The 23,882-nt window shown below is 37.4% G+C and overlaps 1 protein-coding gene across 1 annotated transcript; it reads right to left on the minus strand.

Moving 5' to 3' along the window:
• Positions 1 to 2,874: 2,874 nt before the first annotated feature.
• LOC139715011 (T-complex protein 1 subunit delta-like) lies at positions 2,875 to 22,115 on the minus strand. Its single transcript, XM_071626649.1, has 14 exons — positions 21,903 to 22,115; positions 17,834 to 17,886; positions 13,093 to 13,182; positions 12,130 to 12,238; positions 11,082 to 11,224; positions 10,404 to 10,525; positions 8,861 to 8,996; positions 8,484 to 8,623; positions 7,554 to 7,650; positions 6,566 to 6,673; positions 5,430 to 5,560; positions 4,731 to 4,965; positions 3,776 to 3,889; positions 2,875 to 3,107 (listed from the first exon to the last, which is right to left on the minus strand). The coding sequence occupies exons 1-14, from the start codon at positions 22,003 to 22,005 to the stop codon at positions 3,093 to 3,095; spliced, it is 1,596 nt and encodes a 531-aa protein (XP_071482750.1). The 5' UTR covers positions 22,006 to 22,115; the 3' UTR covers positions 2,875 to 3,092.
• Positions 22,116 to 23,882: the final 1,767 nt, after the last annotated feature.

The raw sequence follows: 23,882 nt of genomic DNA on the forward strand, positions 1-23,882 counted from the left end.
GACTAACTTGCTCTCAGCCAATCAGATGCAAGGATTTCAGTAGCTTGTCACATCTATGACAAATTGTCACTGATGACAAGTTTTATGAAACGGGGCCCCAGGGCAGCTGTTTCAAACTGTTCCGAAGCCTGCAGTCAAACTTGGGAATGTGGGGGTACTAGTTTTCACCTTCATCTCTATCAACACTAGCAACATTGAAAATGATTTGAAATGAGCAGTGTGATAGTTGACCAGCAGGTGAGAGGTTCATGATTGATATTGCAAGCAGTAGAAAACTGTTTCTATCCAATGTCGTTCTGTTTCTTGGTATTTGAAACACGTTTTCAATTATATACGACAGACACTAAGTGACGGTAACTGGATGTGATAAATTTCTCTGGTCCTGATTTTGTTAAATGTGTATGTACAAGTCAACAATAGCTTCTAATTGTATGATATCAGCTACACCAATATACAGTAATGTGCTGGATGTCGTCACCCATCAGATCTAAGCTAATCAAACTTGTTGAGCAAGAAATAAAATCCAGTTGCCTACATGACCATTTAAAGAGTCCATCAGCCCACATGCCTAGCACATTACCCACCATTTTCGCCAGCGATAAGGCCGTAACGCCGGATAAGCCGCATCCTGACTTTGGTGATGAAAAACAGAAAAACAAATCAAAGGGGTTTTGTTCCGATCAAAACTCAATTACTTTTCTACATTATTTTTGTTTATTAGAAACTTTATTATTTCTATGTGTTTCCACACGTTTCCTAACAATAACAATAGCAATTGGCACATTGCCTACCGTAATCCCATACATGATTAGGATCTCTGTGTCGTCGGTTAGGAAGGTGATTCAACGAGTAGGAAAGACAATACAGTACTGCAATTTGCTTGTGCTGGCATATAGGCCTCACCCTGACTTTACTGCTTTATTTTTGCTACAAATAGTGCTGCCTTCTCACCGGCGAATACGGTAGTCCCTGCCCACATTGCTACTGTTGCCATGTACATTGTACATGTACCACACAGGGCTCTTAAAAACAGCATCAAATCCCAAGAAACACCCATTACCATCACACACACATCAGATACCAAGCAAAAACAGACATGAAAATCTCTTCCTATTTGCTACTTCACTTGTGCTTCTCACATAGCACATTTAATGACACAAATGCCGACATGCTCACTTGTGTTACAAAGAGCAAACATTTCAGCAAATCATACTGCATGTCATGCTATGTATAATACTTAAGCAATACATACCGGTACAAAAGAACACGCCACACTTGTCACATGAGATTTACATATTGTAGAAATAATATAAAAAACAGCAATACGGACACTCACACTGTACCTCATCAATCAATGTTATTATTCAGGGCACCAAACTGAGATGTGCCCCTACACACTGCTGGTTTGGTGTCACAGTTACATAAACTCCACATCAAATATCTGCACCCCATCAAATTCAACGGGTGAAATTTAACTGGTAGAATATGTATATACAGCCCCCATCCCCCCCCCCCCTTCCTTTTTACTTTACTTAAACTTTCAAAAAAGTCAAATTGTCAATACTTTCAAACATATCATTCACAATTTTCAACTCAACCAAAGTTTTTCCCCCTTTCAGTAGAGCTATAGAGAACCCTGTATATTCTTTTTTTTTTTCTTTCTTTTTTAAATAAGGAATTGCAATGTGAAATACAGTGCATAAACAATAACAATGTTATTGAGTATATGTTGCAATTGACCTAAACCAGTCTAATTGCTTATTGTTGCAGTCAGTTAACTACGTGAAACAGGGTACATAAAATATGTCATACCAGGATAGTGTTCTAGATCTATTTACTATTTTGTGTGGTTCCCAAATACAGACTGTACGGATGAATAAATACTACACAGCTATTGACTGGTGCTGGGATGGGCAAGCCTTGAGGAAACCCCAAACATTTGGTTGTCTGGGCAAGCATCCTGTGATCAATTCATGCATTCATTTTGAACCAATTACAATCAGTTACAGTCCACTCCCGTTATAATGAACACGATTATAACAAAATTCTGGTTACAACGAAATAAAAATTTAGGCCACAACATTATCAGCTCTCTGTTTTTTATTGTTTATTTGTTCACTTTTAACAAAATTTCAATATAACGAAAGAACACTGCCGGTCCCGGGAACTTTCTTATAATGGGAGTTCACTGTATTTCCTTTCCTAGAACACGAGAGGCTAGGTCAACTGCTTCTGCTGCATGTATTCAATAGTCACAGGGTTTGTTTGTTTTTTAATATACAAATCAGCCACAACCTTGCCTGGTACTGTGACTGGGCAGCTTGAGGTCACTACTACAGGATATCAAATTAAATTGAAAGCTCGTTTCTTTCACACATGAGATATGGAACAATTGTAAGTCTCTTCTATACTGACATGGACATGGATATAACAAATAAATAATGCCACAGTGATCACTGGTCCCAGTGGATTTTTCCCAGTACAGACACTTTCTGACACTACATTTTGATGCTGCCTTGACAGTGAATTATGGTTATAAGTCTGTCTATTAATTATGTGCATTGCAATTCCATTATCCTGCTTCAATGAAAAGCCTGCAGCAGCAACATTTCTTCATTTAAAAATTAACCATGTAATTTGTTTTCAATAACTGTACTTTTTGGTGTTTGGTGGTGGTGGTATTCAAAGGTTTCAAGACAATTCTCACTTTGTTTTTGTAAGCTTCAAAAATATTTCCTTACAATAGTAACTGTAAGTAGCAAGGGTTTTATCATGTTATTTCACTAAATCATATCCTCTCAGCATTTACTGGCCTGATAAGAATTAATGACAAATAACTATTGGTGTCTCACCCTCATCAACTACTAGTATTGCCTCACTGAAACATCTCAACGCTGACAGCCAATATAAATCTTTCCCAATAATGATATTTATCATTTACTGCAAGGATTCAAAATCCTATCATTTCAGCCTCCCTCCCTCTGGAAACTTTATAGTAGTTTGGGATGAATGTCACGTCATTGTCTACGAAGGTACTGATGTCTTGTCATCGACTACGGTGCAGTTTCCTAGATTGTCCAAGTTGGCAGTTGTTACCGAGCATTTACCTGAAAAGATAAAAATAAAATAGAAGACAAAGATAGAGATACAAGTTGCTGTACATCACTACACATGATCCATTGACTCTTGAGCTGTTACTGTTCAAACATATAACCCTCACTTCAATCTCATAACCAGGGAGATTAACTGGTCAACATATATCAGTATGATCAAAATATCTAAAACTGTTTGCTTCACTAAATTTGGTAATAATGAATGCACTATAAAGTACCAACTACATGTACAATCATGACCACCAGACATTTGTTAACAAATTTTAGAGCTTTGTTACAATCAGAATTCTTCTACACATTTAAAAAATGTATCCTATCCCAATATGAATCTGATAATTTAGACTTCAAACTGTCAAAACATCATTCTGCATCAATACAAAGAAACATACTGTAAAAGTGGATATTTTCGCGTGACTAATTTTTCGCGCTTGGCCCGGTACGATGAGTTTCGTGTGTTTTTGATTCAGCGGAATCAAGACACCAACTACTGGAACATATGGCAAGCAAAAATATTTGTGTGCTCTATTTTGCACTAGTTTCTGGTTGCGCGAAATGTACGAAAATTTAAACACCGCGAAAATTTCTACTTTTACAGGAGTACTTCTGCTGCAAAGAGCAGGTAACCTTACAGGCAACTAGCAAAGCAAATGGCATTTACTCACAATATCATCGATCTTCATGATACTCCTAACCGTCTCTGCAGCAAGCTGAATTGCACTCGTTGACACCAGTAGAGGCTGAATGACATTTTCTTCCAGGATGTTGGTAATTGCTCCCTAAAACATAAAATTTCATATAAACAGTTATAAGAGAAAAAAACAAACAATAAAATTGACAGTTCTGTCACAACAACATCTTTGCTCCATGCCACATTAAAGGGATAGTACAGTATTGGTGGGGATGAGAATTGGGCTTTTAACTTTTTGCGAGATACCAAGAAAACACTTATGATATAGTACAGAGCATACCATTTTAAGAGGAATTTAAAGTTTATTTGATGAAAATCGGTTTGGAATGATTGAAACATCCAAAAACAAAGTAAAACAAAGCGATGGTAATAAAGTGTGGGTCCCACACTTGACTAGAATCGCTCTGTTTTGGATATCTCAGCCATTTCAAAACCAATTTTCATCAAATAAACTTTGAATTCCTCATGGAATTACATGCTCTTTCATAATTCATAAGAGGTTTCTCATTATTTCACCAAAAAATGTTAGAAACCTGAAATTAGGTCTCAACCAAAACTATACGATCCCTTTAAACAGATGAGTAGATTAAAAAAATAAAAATAAGCCGATTTTGGTATTCCCTTCAAGAGGAGAAAAGAGATACTCTGCAAGTTGAATAAAGACAGATGATGAATACACAACAGAAGAAAAGAAATACGACATGCATACTTTTGACGAGCACAGTAATGCAAGACATATCAGAGTACACTCATGACTACAGATTTTAAGAAATGATCTAAGCTTCCCTTTATTCTAACACACTGAGGTGTGTGAAAAACCTGAGCTTCTCAACAAGCAAATCCCCAAAGCAGACAAAATTTGATGCATATCACTACCGTTCAGATCATCTCTCTTGGGCTACCTTTCGGTGATGTTTTGTTTTTCTTACCTTTCTCACATTGATGCCGGCAGTCTTCTCTCCCTGGGCGTGCTTGTTTCGGAGCTCAGTGACGACGCTGATTGGGTTCAGTCCAGCATTCTCGGCCAGCGTTGAGGGGATGACTTCCAGAGCCTCAGCGAATGCCTTGAAGCAGTAAGCCTCCATACCTGTCAGCGTCCTGCTGAACTCGTTCATGCGGAGAGAGACTTCAATCTCTGGGGCACCTCCTCCAGCGATCAGATATCTGCATACCAAAAGGGAACAAATACTGACTTGATTACACATTCCCAGCACGAGCATTTGGACACATATGGAAACTTTATACATGTACTTCTGGACATTTATCAATAAAAATATAACTACTATCTCTACAAACACCAAGAATGTTGTTACTGCACATCAAGTGGCTGCAGGATTATCTTTGAAACTGACGATAATTCTTCCAGTGGTCACTAAAATGGATGCAGATACAGATGTGAGGCTTCACAAATAAATAAAGCATCGGTTGAAGTGATCTACATAATGACCCCTGGCAGCACAATTTGCCATGGAGACACACAGTAGTTTTCTAAATGAGCATTAATGATATGGGTCCCTTTGTACCATTACAAATTGAATCACTAATGCTCTTGGTCTGACAATCCAATCATTTTCTTTTTTAGCTGTTGCTTTCATATAATAAAAAACATTGCCTGAGATCCCACTCACCGCTGCTTGACAAGGCATCTGATGACACACAGGGCATCATGAATTGAGCGGTCAGCCTCTTCAAGGACCAGCTTGTTAGAGCCGCGGACAAGTACAGTCATGGTTTTCCCTGGGTTGGTGATTCCTGTGATCTATCATCAGACATGCACAGGGTGTACTCATGTTAAGTTTAAGGTACTGGCTTTACTATTTGTGTGACAGATTGTCAAATGCTACCATAGAGGTGTTGGCATTTGAGTGACATGGGTGTAAAAAGTGGGTACCTGCCGTAATAAAATAACAATGATGGTCTGGCGCTCTGGCAGAGGATTGCTTACACTAAATAGGTGACCCTGATTAATTTATCAAATCATCATCATCATCGTCATCATCATCATCGTCATCACACATCATCGTCATCATCGACATCATAACCATCATCATCATCATCATCATCATCGTCGTCGTCATCGTCATCATCGACATCATAATCATCATCATCATCATCATCGTCGTCATCATCATCGACATCGCCATCATCATCGTCATCATCATCATTAGGATACTAGTAGTCACTATTAGCTCCTCAACTGCAAACATCACATGCATCAGGAATATCAGCGTGTTTCTCGGCACCTGTGTGTTGTGCACACTGAGGGTTGGATCTTGTTATTCATCATGTGCAGTGATGTCTGCAGTGTTTATCTTACACATTGTATTCATTAAATTCCCTTCCGTTCCCCTCCTCCCACTTTCCTCCCAATATTCATGCTGATTAGGAGGGATTACTAAAATGTCACAATGTCATAAATGAATGGATCTGTCTAAGGTTACCTTTAGAACACTTTGGTAAAAGCATCAGGTATTTTCTTAGTTAATATTATTATTATTATTTCGTTTTATCCATACAGGGTGGCCCCGTCAGTATTTAAGTACTGTTTTCCAGGGGGCCCTGTAAACACACACATACAAGGTAACAATATCACAACAAATAACATTAACATAACTCCGAACAATACATCAAATGGAACAGAACTGTTCAGAACATTCTGCTTGTGATTACGAGAAAACATGGTAAAACTGTCATTGTTTACTACAACTTTTATTGACACGGTTTCTAGGCTATGACAGTTAAAAAGTGCAATAAATCCACTTACCTTGACAACCTTGCTGGTTCCTGTGACAACCTCTTCAACAAGATCAGCTGAAGCCAAGAATTCTGGAGTGAAGTGATCGATGCTTGCAATGGGCTTACAGTTAATGGTCTGAAAGAAGATCAATGCAGAATGGATTTAATTCATGGTCAAATAAATCGTGGAAAAAATTGCTTTCATAAAACTTAGGCAGTCAAAATAAAAAACATACAGAATGGTAAATGTAAATAAATCAAAGGGTGTCTGCTTATAAATCTTTTAGGGAGGTTTGTTACCAAAACAGAAATAAATGAATACCCTGCTGTCTATGCTTTTCTACCACATACATTTGTGTTCACAAACACTGATGCAATGGTAATATGCACCTGATCCCCCCCCCCCCCCCCCCACCCCCTGCAGAGTTATGAAATGTCAGTAATATTGCTGAGCCCATTCTGTGGCTGTCTGGAAAGGGGTGGTCTTGGGGCAAATAATGTTAAACTTGTCATGTTTGCATCTCTCACACTGGTTAGCACTGGAATACTCAAAATCTGATCTTTTCTCTCTTTTATTTTTTTTGGGGGGGGGGTGGTGGTGGAAGTAATGAGTTCAGAACTGTAAATTCCCATTACCACGGTATAACTGCTAAATCAGTGCAACTTTCAGGTGCTGCATAACTTCTTTTTCTTTTGTGTTCATTTTGAAAGTGAAGTTCGAGAGAAGACTTGTATGGAACAGACAGCATCACCTCTTCTTATATGCATGATAGCACTTCCACTGATGTGACATTTACCATAAAATATGACAAACTGAAAAAAAAAAAAAAAACATTTCTCTTATTTGCTAAAAAGCATCAGTAGAACCTTCACTGCTCTCTCTGCCTAATTTTACTTTACTAATGACAGCCAATCTAAATATAGGGTTGAGTTCATCTTTAGTGTTTGCAATGGTCAGGCATATGCATGTTTGAAAGAAAACCAATTACTGAGGTTAACTGTCAACCTAATCTCACCTTGCAGACAAACTCAATGTCCTCTCTCTCAATGTCCTTTACCACCATGATCTTCATCTTGTGCAGAAAATGTAGGGCCAGGTCGCTGATTGCATCTCTGCGGAATAATCAAAGGGCACACACACACTGAAGCTCATTGCATACCTACTTAAAAAAGAGACATGGTATGAATTATTTCTGAGCCATGTTTCCTCCTTAAAAAAATACAGTCTCTCAAACCAGAAGGTTCAGTTCAGTCTCCAATGGTATCAAGCCTTGTTGGTGCAAGACCTGTCACTGGTCATGGGGTAGTTTTGTCAAATGCTCCATCAGTGGCAGAAATTTGAAAGAACAAGCAAATGGGCTGATGTAAACTGACATTCACTACCTCTTGCACTCAATATGAGAGCATAAACAACCAATTATAACGTCACTGGAGTAATGTACTATCACAAAGTGATAAATAAACACAATCACAGAACACTAAAATCCTTCTCGGTTAGTTGTTACCATAATATCAGCTTATTGCTATATTCTCTCAACTTTTATCAGTGCTTCCCAAGCATTCAAAATAAGTATTTCCAAACACAAGCACACTGACTAAAATCACAACTTCTATCACTTGGGCTCAGTTATGTATAAACATGATTCTAAAAAGAGTAAATGACAACCTGCCTAAAACCATTACATTACACAGGATAGTGAACATCATGAAGCTTCACTCTCCATGTGGTGGGAAAAACTTTTGCATGAGAGGTACACCGCAGCCCTCCTTCTTAGAACCTCCACATCATTACTCTGAGCAGGACTGTGAACACCAAATAGTTTCAATGTCTAACCTGAGGACTGACTTTTTTTTTTTGAGAAGCACATTGTAACAAGTCTTCATAAAACCTCTCTGACACTTACTCTATGCAGGAGTGCAAACACCAAACACTTGTCATGTCTTACCTGAGGATTGACTTCTGAATGAGAAGCACATTGCAGCCCGCCTTCTTGATCTGCTTGACAAGGTTAAGAATGTATGCCCTCTCCTCCCGCAGCACTCTGTCCATCTGGGTGTAGTCTGATACCACCACCTGATTGTCCATCTGTGAAGGGTGGATGGCACACAATATTCTCAAGTCTTTGAACATTCCTATTAACTTGCTAACTATTGATACTCATTTCAAGGAATAGGAAATTACATGTGGCTTCAGAAAGCAAACATGAATATTACAACAAATACATTACATTAAGTGTGATTTAAAAAAAAATGACTTTTAGGTCTAGATCACACATCATGAACAGTGCAGTGTCCATGGTTGGGCCATAGAAGGGCAACTTACATCAGTCTTTGGAGCTGACAGACAGAACTGGATGAGACCTATGCGAGCCTTCTCCACTTTGCTGGGCCCAGCTGTCCCTGCCGCCCGCTGACTGAACACAAGTCCATTTACCAGCTCTGTGTCTTCAATAGTACCACTGTGCAAAAAGACAATTGATCATCATTGATATATCATGTATGGCAGAATAATAGCACTTAGGTCTTGTGTTGATTTTTTCACAAGTATCCCATCCACGCTTTCAGTGCAATGACATCTGCTGATTACCAAACAACAGGGAGATTAGGAACATGTGCATTTTCATTTCTGATATTACTTGACAACATCCAATTCCAGTGCTTTAGCAGTCTGAAATAACTGGCCTTTCACCAAATATCCCTTTCATTAAAATATCATAATTTTCATACACAAGAAAAACTCCCATCACACACACTTTAAGAAAGCAATGTCCCCCCATCTAACTAATGACTTAAAGCACACAAAACAATAAAATTATATTTTATTCCTAAAGTAGTCTTTGCAAAATGAAAATTTGATAGATCTTGTGATGACAGACCTTTCAGGGTTTAAAAATTTCTTTCAGGCAGGCAGGCAAAGGATTCCTTGTATACTGACAATGCTAGATATCATAGTTGTTGATTCTTCATATGCCATCTTAACCCTAACTAGGCCGGGCTATTTAGGTAGATGCTAGAGCTGGGGGGGGGGGGGGGGGGGGGGGGGGGGGGGGGGGGCCTCCCAGGCCCCCCCCCTCCAGATCTCGGCCGTCGACCGCGCGATCGCGACAAAAATTGGCACACACATTGCCTATGATGTAATCTAAAGTACCATGAAGTTCATTTTTTCAAAAATTATCATTTACACTAAATTATGCTAATTTATGCATAATGATGCATGAAATCAGACAATTTGGTATAAATCACTAAATAAAGCTCAAAACAGGCACATCTGTTGTGTAAATATTCTTTTTAGTGTCCTTAGCAAATGTAAGAGGAAAAAATTGCGTAATCAGAAAGAATTTCCTATGTATTTTATTGTTTTTTAAATTTCTTATGTATTTCTGTTTTATCGACTTTATGTTTTTCATTGTTTTTTCGATGAAATTTGTCCGCGACATTGTTCACAACAAGAAAATATGTTATTCATTGATTTTAATCAATAAAACCCCAAAATAATCCTGCTTTTATGAAATTTGCCTGTAAACACAGTTTGCATCGAAATTGTACACGAATTCACGTTTTTTGAGCAATTTCTGGTCTGACATGCACGTGCATATTTATGCGCAACTTCGGAATCGCGCGCTCCGGGCATCGCAAATTTGGTGTCAAAAGATGCGGGAGACTCAAAAGAAAAAAGTCATGAAATGTCGCGGCGATAGCTTCTCGCGATAGCGATACATCGCGCGAAACGTCGAGGGGGGGGGGGGCCTCGGAGGCCCCCCCCCCCGGCCTAGTTAGGGTTAAGAGGTTCATGAGTAACTTTCAAGGATCACTGACTAATAAATCCCAGTGAGCATTCAACCTATTAACAGCAGGACTCAACCTACCCTAATTTTTGAATGACCTTGATGTCCTGGAGGTCCACATTGCTGGCAGTGGCAGGGTCAATCACTTGAAGAACTGCATCCACGGCAATGGGAGCCAGAAGACTGGAGTACTGTGACACAACCTGAAATAAGTCAAGGTCTTCAACCCATTAATCTCCAAATCACCTTTCATCAGTTTTCAGTTAGAGGAATGCAGGAAATACGGGAAACAAACAAACAAAATATGTCTTGCATTGTGATACTGCCAAAATGTAATACTTGTATAACTTTGGTGACACATAGAACGGCCTCTAACTCACTGCTCTCTATGTTTGACTTTCGGCACATCAATCAACTTTCTGTCTTTGATTTTATGCATAAAATACACATCTTACATTTCAATACACATACACATACACATACACACACACACACACACACACACACACACACACTCACACACGCACTGGCAAATTTCATGATATGCTGCAAATGCAAATGAACTAAAACTTGTGTGCAAGGCATTCTCATGAAGTAAAAACCAATGTGAGAGGGCGACAGCCTTTACGTACTGAATGTTATGGAGAGCACCAGTCAAATTTGGTGTCCACAGAGACTGCAGTTTCAGTGCATGGTCAACAAAGAGTTGAAGAGTTGAGGGTTAACGACTGACCCCATCAGGAACAGGGCAAAACCCACCTTTGAATTGAGGGAGGTGGTTGCACTCTGCAGAAGAGCCTCCCTCTCACCAAGATTGACTGGTACCGCCATGGTGGCTAGAATCTCACAGGCTTTATTGGCAGCTGCCTGGAAGGACTCCGATATGATGGTCGGATGGATGCCTGTCAAATCACATCACAATGAAAGAAGTTAATCACTTGAGAGTCACTGAGCTGCCATCATCATCACTTGCATCTATTCTATATGTCACTTGCATTCACACTCATTCTCACATAAACACATCATAAACATGTCACACACACACAAAAAAAAATCTTAATTGATAGAAATTAGAATGCTACCTTTTTTCTCCAGTTAACAATAAATTGGGACTAAAACCATAGCGAAGGAGAATAGAATAGAGAACAGAGAGGAGAATATTTTGACACATTAATATAGGAAACAACCAAGCTTGTCTCATACCTGGGCATCTATTGACTTCCTTCTGTAGCACATTCCTGGAGCTATGAATAAGGCTCTAGAACTAACAATAATGGAATAATCCCTCCTGCATCAAAGCAGTACCCTGGCCTTTGATTGCTAGTCAATACTTGGGCTCTTGCAGCACTTACAAATTGCAGTTGACTTTATGTCAGTTGACTTTATTCTGAACATATCTTTATACAGACAGCACCAATGGGCTCCTTTCTGAAGTAGCAATAACCCAATCTATTTAAAATATACACTGTACAAAGTCTTATCACCATATATCAAACTGTATTTTACTGCATATTCCAACCATGACCACTATCACCCTATTCCTAGAAATTATTTCCCCCTTCTATTTCTGAGATTATCTAAAGTGATCAGATTTCCAGATGTCACAATGGGTGTAAGTGCTCATCCACCTACTTTGGAGCTGCAAACATATGTAGATCAAAAAACATTTTCAAATACCAGATATGAGAAATATATGGAAAATTGCACATATTAAGCATGCTAAACTGTGTTACATCATATTGCGGTCAAGACAAAAGCAATCGGCCCCATCTTGGAGGCAATGTATCCACCATTCTGATATTCTCACCTTTGTCCAAGAGTCTTGCTGCAGCCTCCAGCAAACTTCCAGCGATGACCACAACGGAAGTAGTTCCATCTCCAGCTTCAACATCCTGAGCCTTGGACAGCTCAACCAACTGCAAAGAAATATATTCTGCAGGTGTATTTCAGAGTATCTCACAGATTGTCATTTAGGACATACCATGGTACCTCACATCACAACAGGTTCAAGAGTACCTCAAACCAACAAAATATTATACAAAACAGTACAAGCGACTACAGAGGCCATTAGAATTCTTGCTCATTGTGGTACACATCTATAAAGATTTTTACAATCAGCAATTTTTCACTTGACGATGTACAACAAATATTGTTTTGTGAACATAAGTCAGCCTTTTGTTTGCAAGTAGTCCTGCCGTGAAGATAAATTAACCTTGTGATTTGCTCAACACATATGTTCAAATTCAGTCAAAATATGTTACCATTACTGTGAATTCTTTGTAGTTCTACATCAAGCCGCCATAAGTTGGTGAATATTCAGATCATACCCAAATCCCAGTACACACTGTCAATATTCATCATCAACATGAGCTAATTGCATTCAACATTAAGTTCAGAACAAATCATTAAGAGCATGCTAACCTTTAAAATGTTTCTTACCGTTGATAGTATTCAACACCTATCCTCCCGATTATAAAAGGCCTTATCAGCAATTACTTTCATCGTATTTCAATCAGATTGAGGCTAATTTATTACAACTTGAGCTACATTGGCAGTTATCATGATGTGCCACAAACTTCATTGATCGCACCGTAATTAAAATTTTAATCATCACAAAAAGTACCATAAAAGTCCTAAAACTTCACTTAAAAGCATGTTTTAGTATTTCCAAAAATATATCCAGATTTTCAATGTCATCTGTTCATCATCCTGCTTGCCAGCTAGCCATTATATTCAACAAGAGCGCTCAGTACAATGCATAAGATCATACCATTTTAGCTGCTGGATGCAACACCTGCATTTGCTTGAGGATTGTAGCACCATCGTTGGTGATGGTAACATCTCCTTTGGCATCTTGGATCTGAAAACCAAGAACATGAGAAGATATGACTTAATCAATAGCTCAGCCGGTGCGTATACCAGTGCATTTCATTCCATTCAGTATCCCAGTATATTAACATCCATTTCCCCACAGAGACAAAAAACATATATGAAATAAGATATAAACATAGCAACAAAAAAAAAAACCACACAAAACAAAACAAAACTAGAAATGTCGCTACGGCGACTGATGCCTCCGCCATAATGCATGATTCTCCCAATAGGTGTATAGTACAATGTCTTCACAATGTGTGATGACAGTTTCACATAACTGGCAAAATATCGAAATAACAGGTTTGTCAGAAATATCTTGAATGTTCACTTTCTACGAATTGGGTTTGCTATAATTGTCTATTAAAGAGTGCAGGTACACATATTTGGGGAAATGAAAATTTTTACTTGACTGCTGACCGACCTTACTATATAAGTTTATGCATTGAGTATAATTTTCAAGGTATGAAGAAAGAGTGTAATTACAGTACAAAATATATCTTTTTTTTTCATTTAAACCTGACCTTTGACCCTTAACCTTTGACCTTTGACCTTCTGGCTGGAAATTTCCAAGAGAATCTCCATTAAGTAATACATGTACATATATTAAATTTTAAAACTAATAATGCAATCATTGCATATATACTAGTATATGAGGGAAATAGTAACATTTTGAGGAGTTGACTTTGACCTTGACCTCCTGACCCATGACCCCTAAATTCCCTAGATAATCCCTGCAAGTCAGTACATGCATATGTACCAAGTTCCATGAAGATACATTGAACCATTTGCGAGAAAAGTGATATTGCAACATTTTCACCTAACCTTTGACCTTTTGACCTTTGACCTTATGACATGAAACTCTCTCTGGAGAATCTTTACGCAGTAGTACATGTCTACACTAAGTTTCAAGAAAATAACTGCGGGCATCACATAGATATGGGGATATAGCAACATTTTTAGCATTTGACCTTGACCTTTTGACCTTTGACCTCTTGTCAATGTCACTAAAATCTACTCAACTAATTGTCCCATCATACATCATCCTTGGACCAAGTTTGGTGAAAGCTGCTTCATCCAGTTTTGAGTTATCACGTAAACAGATAAATTTTAGGATTTGACCTTGGGGTCAATCCACGTCAAATCATCCAATTTTCAGAAAAGTTGTCACCCGACCCCCTCCGATTTTCTTTAAAATCGCACCAACTGTTCCCCAAAGTGTCTGATGGAAAATCCCAAAATATTTTGCCCCAAGGTCAATTGGTTGCTAAGATACAGCCTCACATAGCAACCAGTGCGCATTCCAAAATATTAGTTAAAAGAAAATTAGGCATTTTTGATTGACTGTTTTAGCATGGATATTAATGCAAAAATGTTCATTATCTAGAAATTGAGAGAACTTTATAGTCTTTGCAAGAAAAACTTACTGTGACGCGAAATTGACTTTTCGTTAACGTGCACGAGGTCACCGAAAATGGTGTTAAATGTTAATTTTGAAAATTTTAATGCATATTTAGAGGCTAATATCTTCCACATTTCATCACCTTAGGTTCTAAAATATTATGCTGTTGAAGGCTTTGACTTGCTCAGTAATTTTGAAAAAAAAATCAGCGCCAGCGCATTCATGCGCACCGTTTTTACGGAGAGCGCCCTCAAAGTTGACAAAAATGAAAAATGTGCCAAATTCAAGGTCACGGATCACCCTTCGTCCCACCTAGGAATGGCATCAATTTTTGTGTATTGATAGACATTTACCTATATTATCTTGGGTTACCAAAGAAATTTTGCTACCGAAATGTTCAATGGCAAATTTACCCCACCGAAAATGGTCGTAAAAGGCCAAATTTCCATGTAATATCACATATTGGGTTTAGAGGACATTTCAAATGTCCACACTTTCAAGATGAAAAGCACTAGCCCTGTGATATTTGCAGTAGGCATAGTCTGTTATACATATTTCAGTAATATATACCACAAAACACTTTTATTACTTAATAATGACCTTGAAATTTAATCCAAAATTTGATAAAAACAATAAATTGCTCCATTTTCCTCATTGCACTGCATATAAATACGTGTTTTGAAAGACATTTCACAGAGCAATATTTCAAGAATTATGAAAGCTGAAAGCCTTCCTTATTAAGGTTCTAAAGTATTTGTGCTCTTCTTTCAGATTTAGTGTCAATTTGATCATGAATGTTTTACCCTTGACCTTGAAGCCCTTCTAAAAATAGCTGTAAATTTGTTAACTACACATTACACACACGACAGGTGTATTATGGCATGATATACTTGTGATTCTTTCACAAACACAAAAGCTTTTTATGATGTAAATGTATATACTGGAATTAATCTAGATACATGCTTGCAAGATATGTTACAATCAATTACTTTGTTCTGACAATGACCCTCAATTTATGACCTTCAAAATCATGAGAAATGCCTATTCCTCTCCATAAAGACCTGTATTATGTACTGAATAATACTAGTAGTTGATAATATAGATGTTGCGCCCAACATAATAAAGATTCTTATTCTAGCCTGTGAAACGCACAGTAAAAGGACTGAGAGTCTTCTTTTTCGGGGGATTTGTTCTGTACCATATGAAAACTTCCAAAATCATTTCAATTCTTATGTATTTTCTTATTTTTGGAATTTCTTATGTATTTCTTTGTTTTTCATTTTCTAAAGCATAACTGTGTTTTCTTTTATTGGAAATTGATCACGGGCCACTTTTCTACCATAACCAGAATAAAATTAATCAATCAAAGTGATAGATAGTAAAAATGGTCAAGTTTTTATGGGTTTCCAAACAAAGCACTGTTTTCTATAGGAAATGCACACAAAATCACAAAATATTACTGTCCCCTTTTTTGATTGAAATTGAGGGTCATTGTCAGAACAAAGTTATTAATTGTAACATATCTTGCAAGCATGAGTGTAGATTAATTCCAGTATATACATTTACACCATAAAAAGCTTTTGTGTTTGTGAAAGAATCACAAGTATATCATGCCATAATACACCTGTCGTGTGTGTAATTTGTAGTTAACAAATTTACAGCTGTTTTTAGAAGGGCTTCAAGGTCAAGGGTAAAACATTCATGATCAAATTGACACTAAATCTGAAAGAAGAGCACAAATACTTTAGAACCTTAATAAGGTAGGCTTTCAGCTTTCATAATTCTTGAAATATTGCTCTGTGAAATGTCTTTCAAAACACGTATTTATATGCAGTGCAATGAGGAAAATGGAGCAATTTATTGTTTTTATCAAATTTTGGATTAAATTTCAAGGTCATTATTAAGTACCGGTAATAAAAGTGTTTTGTGGTATATATTACTGAAATATGTATAACAGACTATGCCTACTGCAAATATCACAGGGCTAGTGCTTTTCATCTTGAAAGTGTGGACATTTGAAATGTCCTCTAAACCCAATATGTGATATTACATGGAAATTTGGCCATTTACGACCATTTTCGGTGGGGTAAATTTGCCATTGAACATTTCGGTAGCAAAATTTCTTTGGTAACCCAAGATAATATAGGTAAATGTCTATCAATACACAAAAATTGATGCCATTCCTAGGTGGGACAAAGAGTGATCCGTGACCTTGAATTTGGCACATTTTTCATTTTCGTCAACTTTGAGGGCGCTCTCCGTAAAAACGGTGCGCATGAATGCGCTGATTTTTTTTCAAAATTACTGAGCAAGTCAAAGCCTTCAACAGCATAATATTTTAGAACCTAAGGTGATGAAATGTGGAAGATATTAGCCTCTAAATATGCATTAAAATTTTCAAAATTAACATTTAACACCATTTTCGGTGACCTCGTGCACGTTAACGAAAAGTCAATTTCGCGTCACAGTAAGTTTTTCTTGCAAAGACTATAAAGTTCTCTCAATTTCTAGATAATGAACATTTTTGCATTAATATCCATGCTAAAACAGTCAATCAAAAATGCCTAATTTTCTTTTAACTAATATTTTGGAATGCGCACTGGTTGCTATGTGAGGCTGTATCTTAGCAACCAATTGACCTTGGGGCAAAATATTTTGGGATTTTCCGTCAGACACTTTGGGGAACATTTGGTGCGATTTTTAAGAAAATCGGAGGGGGTCGGGTGACAAGCACTGGATGATTTGACGTGGATTGACCCCTTGATCTTTGACCTTTGACCTCTGTCCGATTTCACTGAAAAACTAATCAAGTAATTGTCCTATCATACATCATCCTCCAACAAAGTTTGGTGAAATTTGCTCCACCCAGTCTTGAGTTATCGCGTAAACGGATACAATTTCATGATTTGACCTTGACCTTTGACCTTTGACCTTTAGCCGATTTCACCCAAAATCTAATCAAATCATTGCCCCATCATACTTCATACTTGGACTAAGTTTGGTAAAATTCCAGCAAATATTACTCAAGTTATCGCGTAAACGAAAGCGGACGGACGTACGTACGGACGGACAACCCGAAAACATAATGCCTCCGGCACCACTTCGTGGCGGAGGCATAAAAACAAACACAAAATAAAGCAAGCAAAACAAGTTTGGTAAAAAACAACAATACCACTGCAAAGGCAGTTAAAACGTCATAAAATTTCTACAAGTTCTACCAGTGAAGATGAGCACTCACCATTTTATCCATGCCACGTGGCCCTAAGCTGGTTCTGACAGCATCTGCAACAGCTGCAAATGAGGAGAAAGGGATTGGGTGAGAAAAGAATCAACAAAATTTGATGTGATCAATTCCTACAGAAATCAACTGCTTTTACGCTAAAGTTACACATTGATAAAACATCATGTATGTGGTACATACAAGGATTGACATGCACTGAAAGGGAGTTCTGCTGTATCTGTTCTAGCTCTAGCCACTACCGCCTCACTGGCGTAGCTGGCTAGATAGCGCTACTGGCCATCTATCTTGAAAGCAGAACAGGTTTGACCACCAAGGGCTGTAAACTTGGGGTAGGAAGTAAGCTCCTCAAGAAAACTTGTAGGTAAACATGTGACAAGGCTAGAAAAGTGAAGGAAAAAAAAAAGATGATGGGAATGAAGTGGAAACATTTTAAGAAAGCAAAGTTGTCTAGACTTTAATGTATGAAAAATCTGGTCATTTTCATCATAATGGTGGTGTACAGACAACAGTGTATAATGTAGAACTATAGACTAGTCAGTAGTTGGACCTGCTAGACATTCTCTACTCATCAACCACTTTTTGATTTAATATCTTTTATCTTAGAAAGTATTACCTTAATTACATTCCACTCGAGGCAGAAAATACCAAAGATTCATGTCCCGGCTTCAGATTGTTAACTCATACTGTACACGCAGAATGCTTGGTGACAAACGCAAGTGACATTTTTTACTGTGCACCGGCGTAAGCTCATCATTTCAATTGACCTCCCGCTCTTCCATTGAAAAGCACTTAAGACTAATTTTAAATCCAGTGGATGGCAAATACCGTGTTAATAATTATGTGTATTACTAATCATGCTAATGAGGATTTTCTTCAATTCTTTTTCCTCTTGTTTTCTCAGGTTATCTACCTCTATCCCCCTAACTTCTCTTGATTTGTAAATTATTCATGTTCAAATGTTCCAGACCTGGGGGTGTTTCACGAAGTCACACTTAATTTAAGATTGACTAAAAATTATAGTATGCCAGTGGTTCCCCTGTTCGATTTCACTAGGTTGATCATCACCTGCTTCAAATCATGAGTAATGTTACAGAATAATTCCATTGTTATTCGAACTTAAAATTAAAATGTCTCCAAAATCTTCATTTTTATTAGAAAGTTGAGGGCGCTAGTGTACTTTCGCACCTGTTTGTCAAATGACCTCCAAACATGCACAAACTCACCCTGGTTATTCAGTAACCTAAAATACTTCCACCCGAGTCTCCAAAGTCGAATAGAAGTACGTTGAGTTTTCACACTTTTAGTGTTTACAAGTGTCGGAAAATCGTTGGAAAATCTTGATCGCTGGAATTGCTAATCTGACTGTACACAAGCACAGTTATGAATTGGTCTGAATGTAGCGACACAGCGACTTTTTCTATGGTGTCGTTGAAAAGCAAAAATTTGTTTTTTCCTTGTCCTTGGCCAAGTCTTCCATTAGCGGTTGCAGCTTCATGGCAGCGGTTGAGCGCGTGCGCGAGTGTATGCTGCCACCTATATCTTTCTCTTTCTTTCCTTCTTATATTTTAAGGTATAATCTATTCCCAAATTCCCCCTTCCTTCCTAGCAATTATTTCTTGGTGATTTTCCTCTTCTCTATCTTTCTCAATTTCCTATTTAACTGTATAGATCTACTTTTTGCCCATTTTTAGTTTCCTTCATGGGTTGTTTTTCCCTCCAACTACAATTTCTTTATAGCAATTGCTTTCCTCTTTTCTTTTCAAACATATCCATCTCTCCCTTGCTTTCCTTTATAGTAAAAGTTTCTCTTCTTTCTTTCCTTCCATCAACTCTCTATTTTATACACCTTTTGTTTCTTTTGTGGGTTTAACTTTTTGATACAGTGTATCTTTTCTTTTATTTCCTTTCCCGCTTTTCCTAGCCTTTCCCTTTGTATTCTTCACCCTTGTCTTATCACCACATTTTCCAATCTTTTTTCATTCACACCAATTAGCACACACACACACACACACACACTTTTTTGTTTTTGTCAATCTTTTATTTTTTTCTTTTTCATATAAACAATAATATAAAAAAATTTTCATTGCAAAATAATACACATTCATTATAACATAAAATTCTACATTGTCGATATCAAATACAAAATTCTTAATTTACCTTGATTTAATATCAAGGTAAATTAAGATAAATCAAGAATTTTACATATCATATACAATAAAATACACACACACACAATATGACCAACCACAATCCTAAATCGCTATACCGCGACTCGAAACAAAGAGAAAGGTGGAAAAAGTATTATCTTTTTAAAGACACTGGATAGAAGAACTTGCCCTGGTCACTGTAAGATAGCTACATTCAGATCAATCACGGTGCTCGCTGCTGCTGTGCTGCCATGAACGTGTTTCGTATATATCGTGCTGCGCTGTCTGCTCTTGTGCAACGCAGTTATCGCAGAGCGAGGTAGCTGCGATTGAGATTATTCCAAGAAGTAGAAAAGTGTCAAAATGGTGAAAATTCCATTTCTACTGGACTTGAATCTCACTCAGATGCAAGTATTTAGGTTACTGAATAACTAGGGTGAGTCTGTGCATGTTTGGAGGTCATTTGACAAACAGGTGCGGAAGTACACTAGCGCCAAGTTGAGCAACATTGAAGACACACACAGCATACCTAGCCCCCGAGACCACGCCGTTATGCGGAGGGGTCCTGACGGCTACCTCGCAGTTTCGCTAAAGTGAGAATCACGAACAACTACCTATTGCCACATACAGCGACTTCACAAATAAACCATGGCTAAATTTATATCATAAACACAGTGACGATAAAAAATGAATTATGCATTGCCCCATTGCCTTGGTTCTTCTCACCAATTTATCTGGAAACTGCAAAATTTTTCACATTTTTTAGGAGTAAGCGGCCTGCCGTAGTGGAGAGCCTTGCTGCCATTTTGAACGTGTATATCCATTACTACGCATCTACGCATGCGTGAATAATGACGTCAACGTTACGGAAGCTCAAAAGGATATGAATAATGCATCATCGCACGGTGCATAATTACAAGGTGAAATGAATACCGGTATGCATTAAAAAGTTCAATTTTTTTGGCGTGTATCATTCATTTATGAAAATTTACGCCTGTAGCGAGTTATACAGTACTAGCCTTTTGTCAAGGCCCTCTCGCTGTATGGTGTAGAGAGCCCAGACGAGTAAGATAGCGCGACTCGCTTCGCTCGTCCGTTCGCTCATCCGTTACAGCAAGAGAGGGCCTTGACAAAAGGGTAGCAATGTCCACGTCGTTATTGTGAGTTTAGTGAGCATCGGTGAGCTGAAGATAATTCGCCTTATACATGACATTTTCTGCATCATAAGCAATGAAATGCATCAAACAGTCGCCGATTGGAATCATTTAGGTTTAATCGACCCATGATTGTAAGTATTCCTAGATCCTAGTCTAGTAGTTTTTGTTGAAAATTTAAGGAAATATAACGCCGGAACGGCACCCGTTTTGTACAACATTAAGATCTGAATGCGAAAACGGAGCAGCCCCAACGCTGCACGTTGGGGCTGGTCGCAGTTAACAGCATACCATAATATTTAGTCAATCTAGCAAAATTTTAAGTTCGACTTAAAAATGTTAAAATCTTTGTGAAACACCCTCCAGCAGAGTATTGCACGCATGCGCCCTGGATCCCGATCCCACGCCCTACCAGGGCCTACCTCCATTTCAACCTGACTTAAAATAACGAAAAGGTAAAATTAAATTTAAATTGAATGGAATCCAATTATTCTCAGATGATTCTGCCCTGCTTTCAATACTAAATTTATAGTTAGTAAATTTACCAGGAAGTCCTGTTGAAGACCTAAAACATATACGCATATCTTGCTCATATCTAAATTACTTAGGACTTATCTACTGTCACACTTTTTCGGCATTGCATTGGCCATCGCCGATAGGATTTATCGATTCCTCATCAGGACCATCCAAAAGCACGTACAACACAGCGGTATTGAGCAGTTGTCAAGGCCCAAACCACCCTGGCTGGCGAGTTTGCAAGTCTACCTTTGGCTGCAGTGATGTTGCTCCGACGAATTTCGGAAGGCTTTTCGCGATCGACATATGCTCCTTGACGGGGTCCTCCCCTTGATCCTTTCTGCTCCGGCATTTTACTTCTTAAGTTGTGATGAAATGATTGTAAAAGACTTTATTTCGGACCGATGCGGTAGATATAAGACGATATTTATACACTAGTCGAATTCTTCGCACGGCATAATCAGGGAGATAGACACATGTATGTACAGTGTACGCATTGCACGCAGGTTTCAGCGTAGGCTTGTGTCCAGGTACTAGGTAGGTGCAACGAGAAATACATATTTTTTTTTTTTAGGTGGTAATTACTTTATCAAATGAGTTTTAAGCCTTTAGAATGTATCAGATGGTGCATAGCTATCAATTAGCCTCAATAAAATTTACACTTAGCTGAACAGTAATGTAAAATGGCTTAAACTGTATGCATATGTCAATTCTATGGTCTGCGCGCGGATATTGCATTAAAAAAAAACCACCTGTATTCAGACTAGCGATGGGTGTCCTCCCTAGGTTACTTCGAGAATAGTCGATCCCTCTTATTCCTAGATCCCGTCTGATCGAGACTAGTTTTCAGATGATTTACGTTTTCCAATGTTTTCTCATTTCATTTTTTTTCCCCCTCAAGTACTGTATGTTCTTTTTTTCTTTTTCTCCCATAGCCTATCGATTTCAGTATTACTGATTTCTTTGTTGATATGTAGGCTCTACTTCCCCTAAGTCATTTATCTATTTATCTATTATTTCATAATATCTCTCTTTACTGATAGTGTTTTAGGATAGTATACTGACAATGATGATGATGATAACAATTATGATAATAACTATGATGATGATAATAATAATAATAATGATAATAATAATGATGATAATAATAATAATAATAATAATGATAATAATAATAATAATTAACATTCTTATATTGACTGCCAGTAGCACATATCACACACACACACACACACACACACACACACACACAAATGGATGTCTCTATGCACATCAAAGGAGGGAAAATATTGAAATAAAGGAAAATAGACATATAAGGGAGAGAAGAGGAGACAAAGAGATATAAAAAGTGACATACAGCACAAAGCCTGTGCTTGACTTATAAAATTGATTCTGTGCTTTAGGCTATTCCCTATCGTCTTGTGTCTGTAGTTGCAAGATGTATACATAGGCCTATGTATATCACCTTTTATATACATGTACATTGTTTAAACACAAACATATATTGTGTACACATACATATGTACATGAATATATATATATATATATATATATATATATATATATATATATTCAATATTCAAACCAACTAGAATAACTTCTCATTCAGCCACTATATTAGATAACATATTTTATAATTATTCTGAAAAAATAGAAAAGAATGGAATAATTTTAACTGATGTCAGTAATCATCTGACACCATTTATTTTGATTAATTCTAAGGCAGTTATGAAAGATTTTAATGCAGAATATAAAAAGAGAGAAATAGATGATGGAAAAATGTATACATTTTGTTCAAAATTACACGCAGTTGATTGGACATTTTTATATGATATATATGACGTAAATGAGAAAAATAGCCGGTTTATAGATATTCATTTTGAATTGTATAATGAATGCTTTCCTGAAATAGAGGTTAGACAAAGGAAACATATCCACAGAAAGCCATGGTTAACTGCAGAAATAAGAAAATTGTGTAAACGATATGTTTTGTTTAAGAAATATTTAAGAAACCCAACAGATAGTAGAAGGAAAGTGTATGAACGATATAGAAATAAAGTTAATGATATGATAAGAACTGCAAAACAAAATTATTATGATGTTAAATTTAAACATGCTATGAATGATGCAAAAACCACTTGGAGAGTTATAAATGAGATATTGAGTAAGAAAAAGAGAAAGCATCTATAAATGAAATTGAGTTTGAGGGTAAGTTAATCACAAATTGAA

Source organism: Diadema antillarum, unplaced genomic scaffold (genome assembly GCF_040938485.1).
Source record: "Diadema antillarum isolate AM-2024a unplaced genomic scaffold, OU_Dant_1.0 scf00000046, whole genome shotgun sequence".
NCBI lineage: Eukaryota > Metazoa > Echinodermata > Echinoidea > Diadematoida > Diadematidae > Diadema > Diadema antillarum.

What these genes read in the sequence shown, in the direction of transcription:
- LOC139715011 (XM_071626649.1), bottom strand. Translation starts at nt 22,005, where the DNA reads ATGCCGGAGCAGAAAGGATCAAGGGGAGGACCCCGTCAAGGAGCATAT. An exon ending in ACATTGAGTTTGTCTGCAAG is followed by an intron (nt 6,674 to 7,553) that starts GTGAGATTAGGT and finishes ATCTTCTTTCAG; the next exon opens with ACCATTAACTGTAAGCCCAT. An exon ending in CCGGCATCAATGTGAGAAAG is followed by an intron (nt 3,890 to 4,730) that starts GTAAGAAAAACA and finishes TTTATGTTTTAG; the next exon opens with GGAGCAATTACCAACATCCT.